Source organism: Rhea pennata, chromosome 11 (assembly GCF_028389875.1).
Source record: "Rhea pennata isolate bPtePen1 chromosome 11, bPtePen1.pri, whole genome shotgun sequence".
In the NCBI taxonomy this organism is placed as follows: domain Eukaryota; kingdom Metazoa; phylum Chordata; class Aves; order Rheiformes; family Rheidae; genus Rhea; species Rhea pennata.
In genome coordinates, this window is record NC_084673.1 from 3,175,609 (window position 1) to 3,182,006 (window position 6,398).

The following is a 6,398-nucleotide window of genomic DNA, read 5'->3' on the forward strand; positions in this document are numbered from 1 at the left end:
AGACGACAAACCAGTTTGTATTTGAATTAATACCCTGGTGTATGAGGAAGCATTTTAGCATTTTGAAAAAGTAAGCTTATATTAGAAACTCCAACTATTTTGATAAGACTTTGAAAAAATACTTTGGAAAAAAAATATTGTTAAGAAAACTCCACTTGTTCCTCATTTATTTTGAGCTACATCTGTAGAGAGTTTGCATCATTAATTTAATTAGCAGCATATTGGCTTACTGAATCTTATTTCCTGATATTTGCCTGGGAAAGTTTCATTTTCTGCACTCAGCCAAACAGGTAAAGGCTTTTATTATTTCTAAACAATGTCCAGAAGTCACTGTAAGCATAACTGAAGCTTGAAGGTATTTGTTCTTGCTACAAAATATCCACAATTTCTCTATGTAACAGACTTTTTTTTTAAAAAAACTATAGCCACTGTTACTGCACACAGGTGCCCAAGTCAGCTCAATGCTCTATCATATAGGCTGACCTGCGTTCAGGAATGAACAATCTCATAGTACTGTGTTTAACCACATCACATGAAAGATAAAGCAACGTTATTAGCGTGACAAGACACTCATGCATCAATTAAAGCTGATTTCCATTCTACCATGAAGCGACCAGAAAATAAACAAACCTCACCTACGGATTACAGTTCCCACTTCGGACTCCGGAGGCCTACACTTACTGTTCTTCTCCTAGGCTCACTGCACAACCCTACGCAAGTCTGAGACTCTTTAAGCCTCAGCTCCTCTCAGAAAAGGAAAAGGCCAGACAAGCCATTCACACTTAAATACATTAAGTACAAGCAGAAGATAAAGACATCTATCCTACATTAAAAAAAAAAAAAAAAGGAGAAAAAAAAATGAAATGCTGGTGACAAATACTCACTGCTAGTGCTTAAGTGCCTAAATCTACAGTCATTTATCAAGGAATTTAAAGTTCTTTTCCTGTGGTAAATAAAATGTACCATTCAGATAAAATAGCAAGCCTTCAGTAACATACAAGTACTGACTTCAAAAGACTCACAGAGTGGTTGAGTTAGAAAGGGACCTCTTGAGATCACCTAGTTCAATGCTCCTGCTCAAGAACAGTCACCAAGAACAGGTTGCCCAGGACCCTGTCCAGATGGCTTTCTAGTATCTCCAAGGACAGGGACTCCACAACCTCTCTGGGCAACCCATTCCAGTGCTCTGTTACCCCTACAATACAGAATTTTTTCCTTTATACTCGGAAGGACAGCAATCTACCTTCCATCCTCAGAGGCCAAGGGAGAACTGCATGTCTCACAGCAGCTACAGCTGAACAAGATATAAGTCTAACCCTAAACACTGGGATCACTGAACTAGTAAAGGACCTGATCTTTTCCACTACTGACAACCTGGTTCCCTAAGAAAGGGTGTAAAACAGCACTCCAGAAAGCTTGTTTAATGGCAGATAACAGTACACCAAAAAACAGTACAATTTAAAATTGATAAAACCAACATATTTCATGTTTGATTCTTAATATAGTAAGGAATTATATCCATGTAAATAGTGAATATCTATACACTGTGAGTTGATAAGTCATAAGATTCTTCTACTTAGAGTTACTGTGAAGCATCTCCGAAGATTTCCTGAATGAATTCAAGTTAGCTATCTTGAATAGAAACTCCCCCAGTCATTTCAGAGATTCAAAACTCCACAGCAGATCTCTAAAACTACCTTCGGAAGTGGTCTACTTTCACTATTACACAATTATTTATTACATTGCAGCACTTTTCAATGCATAAAGACACTCATTGTTTTCTGTTAAAGAGTATTAATGTGCTTTTTTCCTCCCTTCTAAGAGACCTGGGTTTTGTAAGTCTTTTTAAAAACTGCACATTGTTGCAATAGCTGAGGGCACTTAATTCTCAAGTTACATGCAACTATTACTTTTTTTTTCTTAGCATAACAGCACCCAGCTGTAGAGACATTCAGAGATGCACAAAACTAGGTAGCTGAGGCATCCACGTCACTGCCAGTACTTACTCACAAAGGCGTTATGCAACTGTGACAGAAACTCAGTGGCCTTTGACAGGCCAGGAGCAGAATATGCTTAAGAAGATGAACTACAAACACTGGTGAAAAATGAGATGTATTTATTGAAACGGACATGAAAAACAGATTGGTACTTACGACAGCAGCAACGTTCAACTCATGAACTTGCCTTTAAGGCAGCTGCTTCTAACACGGTAAAGTTTTATAGCCAAACCCTGTCATTTCTAGTCACTTTGTGATCCTGGCATTGTTACTTCCCTGCCAATTTCAGCCTCTTCAGCAACTGCTTATTGAAATATGTATTTATTTGAGAAATATTTAAGTATGAGATTGCACGTACGCATTTCACAATACCCATATGCAGCAAACAGCATATTATTAAATATATTTTCCATTTTAAAGGCATACAACACTACTTCTATTAAGCAATACTCCCACCTTTATCCAGAAACTATTTGTATGTTCTCAGTAATCTTTTTTCCCCCTTAACTCTTTGTCTTTAAAAACTTCACAAGGAGTAAGAAAAGTTAAGTTTCAATTTTTCTCTCAACTCCTAGGCAGAAAATTCCAAAGCTGCTGTAGTCTACACAATTCTGAGTATTTTTGCCTTTGATTCAGCATGGTCAATAAAATGTTAACATCTACTTTCCTGTTTCTTTGTAGACTGCAATCACATTTTAGTGATCTACTACAGTTATTTATAAGTAACACCCTTGCTGTATCTATTTTTATTACCATGAAAATATTTATTCATCCCACATTTAAGAGGAAAGAAGTTCACTCAACATCTGAAGCTTAAATTGCATGACATGGACGCTTTCTAACTATGCTTCAGGAATGCCAGTAGTAACAAAATTGCTTCACGAGTGATATTTTGTCATAGAAATGTAAGAATTCCTACCCAGATGAGAACTGGACAGTGTACAGCCAAGAATTTAATTCTCAGCACTTCAAAGAAACTCAACAGGAACAAATGTAAAAATAATTAAATCCTAAACTTCTTCCAAAAGTTAATGTTGTTTTTATGCCTTGAAGCATGAAAATTTGTTCCCTACCTTCAAGATCATGTTCCTCTCTTGCCAACTGTTTTCAGTTCATCAATTTGACACAAGTGCTACTTCATTGAAAATGCACTTATTAATAATGTAATTCTAAATTTAGTCAACAGGCAAATTCTCCAAAGAATCACTTCTTAATGCTTACCTTCAACGATACAACTAATGGACAAGAGCACTAATAAGTGCGAGTAATTTGGCTTCAAGCTGCATGACGACTACCTCAGTAATACTGACTCTCTGTAGTTGCAGAGGTCAAGGTCACCTAGACCTATCAGACTGCAAACATAAGGCTGCATCAAGCATTATAAGATACAATTCATTCTATGAACTTTAAATGAGGAGTCCAAATCAAACAAAAAAAACCTCATTTTAACATAAAATCAACCATTGCTAAATCCCAACAACCAAGTGAATGGAAACTTCTGAACAAGTCAAAAATACTACATGTGCCTGAGATCCCTTTAACATAAATATGTTATGACAATAATAAGTACTTGCTAATGTAATTTATGAACTTCATATGCAACTTGGAAACGGTTTTGGTATAAACGAAGTCTTAAACACTGCCAGCCAAATGCAACATGGATTTAACAAATGTGATGTCTCATTTTAATTGGAGCACAAACAAAACAATTACACACAAATACTGTCAAGTTAGTAGTTCATGTACAAACTTGAGGAAAACATAATTTAAAGAATGACTATTGCAAATAGCTGCCTTCAGATGTTACAAATAGAGCTGATTCAGTCGGACATCCATCATCATATGCTCTGTTGGCAAATGGGCAGAACTTCAGAACAAGGCTTCTACAACAGTTCGTTGCTAACCTCTTATCTCTTTATTAGCCCCAACTCCAGTGAAGTATTTGAAGATGACTTAAACATCACAGCAGTCAATGGAACTATGTGTCTGAGGTCTGCGGCACTGGAGCTAACGCAGGTCCTCCCTCTCTGGCCACTCCTGCTAACTGTTGATGCAGTATCTAAGGCAAAGACTATACACAAAAGCAATACGATCACAACACTCCAAAAGTAATAACAGCCACGACAGAGGGGTATTTGCCCAGCCAAAAAATACTGCAGAACTGCAAGGAGTGCAACAATAATGAATGTTTACATTTTGACTACCTGACTATTTTAACACCAATACATCACACTATTCTCTGAGAACTAATGAATAGTGCCAGGTAAGTCTTCTGAAACATTCAGTAAGCTTGACACCTTGACTACAGCATTGTTGTTACAAACTGTAATACTAACACCAACCTCTGGTACCTCTGCTGACTTTTCATCCTTACTTGTAGCCTCACTAGCATGATTAGGATTTTTCTAGTATTAAAGTACTTAGTCTGTGGTTAAGTATTAGATCATCAGAATAAAAGTGTAGCAGGCATGGCTTAAAAATGCACGTCCAGTAATTACAGTGCTTGGAAACGGCACTTTGTAGACACAGCAACAGAAAGTAAAATAAAATAGTAAGAGATTTTAGATTTCCCTCTGGGCTTACTCCTACTGTGAATTACTGTATATGTATAAACGGACATTATCTGAGAAAGCAATTTCAATAAGATCCTCTAATGGAGGTTCTTTCATTCTTCCCGTAACTTTAAATCAGGCCTGTTTTGTGCACTTTGTACTTATCATAAGAAAAGCCTAATGTATCACAGAAAGCAAGTCTGACCAGTTTTGAGAAACTTCTCATGTCTCTAATACACCTAGGTGCAATCTTATTTTTCATAACTGAAAGTGTTGGATATGTAATCCTAATCTTCTGATTTTAAAAGTGCAAAAGTTGTAACACTTAAGCATTATGTAATACACTGTGCTGAGATACACATTATTAGAGCATAACTAGTTTTTTTTCAGTTACACCTAGCACTTGCTTACAGATATATATCTGCTAAGAAAACTGAGCAACACCTTGAAGACACTCTTCAACTTATGTTTTTCTAAATGTTTAAGCATCCAAGCCCCAGTCACCCCCCCCAGTTGTTAGCTGCGTGTATGATAATTATCATATAGTTATTCACTGAAAAACATGGCAACCTCTCCCAGTGCCAGCCTCGCTGGAGGTACACCCGGACCAGCAAAATTACATTTTGAGAAAAAGTTAAAGTTCTCACAAGAGACGGCAGGACAGAGGCAGTTTACAAGAAGTCCTCAGCGCTGCATTTGAGCCGGCAGCCGGTAGCTAACTCCGGCAAAGCTCTGCCACCCCGGCACACAAAGCGCAGCAGCCTTTAGCGAGCTTTATTCTTCGCAGCTGAAGTTTGCTCCGCCGTAACTTCCCACGTGTTATTTTTTTTTCCCCCTCCCAGCAGCGCTCGCCCAGGAGGGGAGAGGGGAGATTTGTCATCGCTTTCTAAGCTTAGAAACCGCAAGCGGCAGAGCCCGCGGCGCGGGGAAGCGGCGGCGCCCGCGGAAGGGCCCGGAGCGCCGAGGGCGGCGGGCGGGAAGGGCCCCCGCGGCGGAGCGGCGCCACGCGCGGGGCCGCCGCGCTCTCCTCAGCGCGGCCGGGGGCGTTGCGGTGCCCGGCGCGGCAGAGCCACGCGGCCGCGGCAGGAGGAGGAGGAGGAGGAAGGTGGCAGGTGCCCGCGGGGCGCCCCCGGCCCGGCCGCCGCCCCGCCTCCCCCCCGCACTGACCTCGCCGCCGCTCACGTACAGCTCCATTTTGTGGCAGGGCGCCGGCTCCTCCGCGTCCTCCAGCGGCGCGAACGGCACCATGGCCCGCTCCGCTCCGCTCCCCCTAGGCGCGGAGCCGCCGCCGGCCGCTGCCGCCGCACATTCCCCCGCGGCGGCTGCAGACGCTCAGAGGCGGCGGGCGGCCGGGCCGGCAGCTCCCCTCCCCCTGCCCATAGAGAGCGGCGGCGGCGGCGCCGGGGCGGCTGCGGCTGCTGCTGCGGCTGCTGCTGCGGCTGCCGCCGCTACTGCTGCTGCTGCCGGCCCGCGGCGGCGGCTCCGCTCTGCGCTCCCCCACACACACCCCCCAACATGGCGGCCGGCGGGGGGGCGGGGCCGCCCGACTCGGGGGTGACGTCAAGGCGCGCAGGAGAATCCCCTGCATGGAGAGGGGCGGGGCGGAGCTGGCGGGGGGGGGGAAGAGGGGGGCCGGTGACGCGCGGCCCCTTTAAACGCTTCCGTCGCTCTCCCCTCTCCCTCCCCTCCCGCCCCGTGGCGGCGCGCGCGCACGGAGGCGGCGGGGGGGGTGGGGGAAAGGGGGCGCGCGCGGAGGCGGCGGCGGCGGCGCCTCGCTGAGGGAGAAGCCCTCGATGAGCGGGGGGAGCCGAGCGAGACGGCCCGGCTGGCGGCCTGCGGCGCCGCACGG

The 6,398-nt window shown here is 44.1% G+C and overlaps 1 protein-coding gene across 4 annotated transcripts in view; it reads right to left on the bottom strand.

Annotated features, from left to right (window-relative positions):
• Window positions 1-5,955, bottom strand: part of RPS6KA6 (ribosomal protein S6 kinase A6) — a 46,488-nt gene extending 40,533 nt beyond the window's left edge. For 2 of the 4 annotated variants that reach the window (XM_062584446.1, XM_062584450.1), the window contains exon 1: window positions 5,717-5,955. In XM_062584446.1, coding sequence (XP_062440430.1) covers window positions 5,717-5,797 — 81 coding nt within the window. In that variant the 5' untranslated portion in view covers window positions 5,798-5,955. Of the gene's footprint in view, window positions 1-3,901; window positions 4,069-5,196; window positions 5,485-5,716 lie in introns of those variants that run through there. The other 2 variants (XM_062584448.1, XM_062584449.1) reach the window with 2 other exon arrangements.
• Window positions 5,956-6,398: the final 443 nt, after the last annotated feature.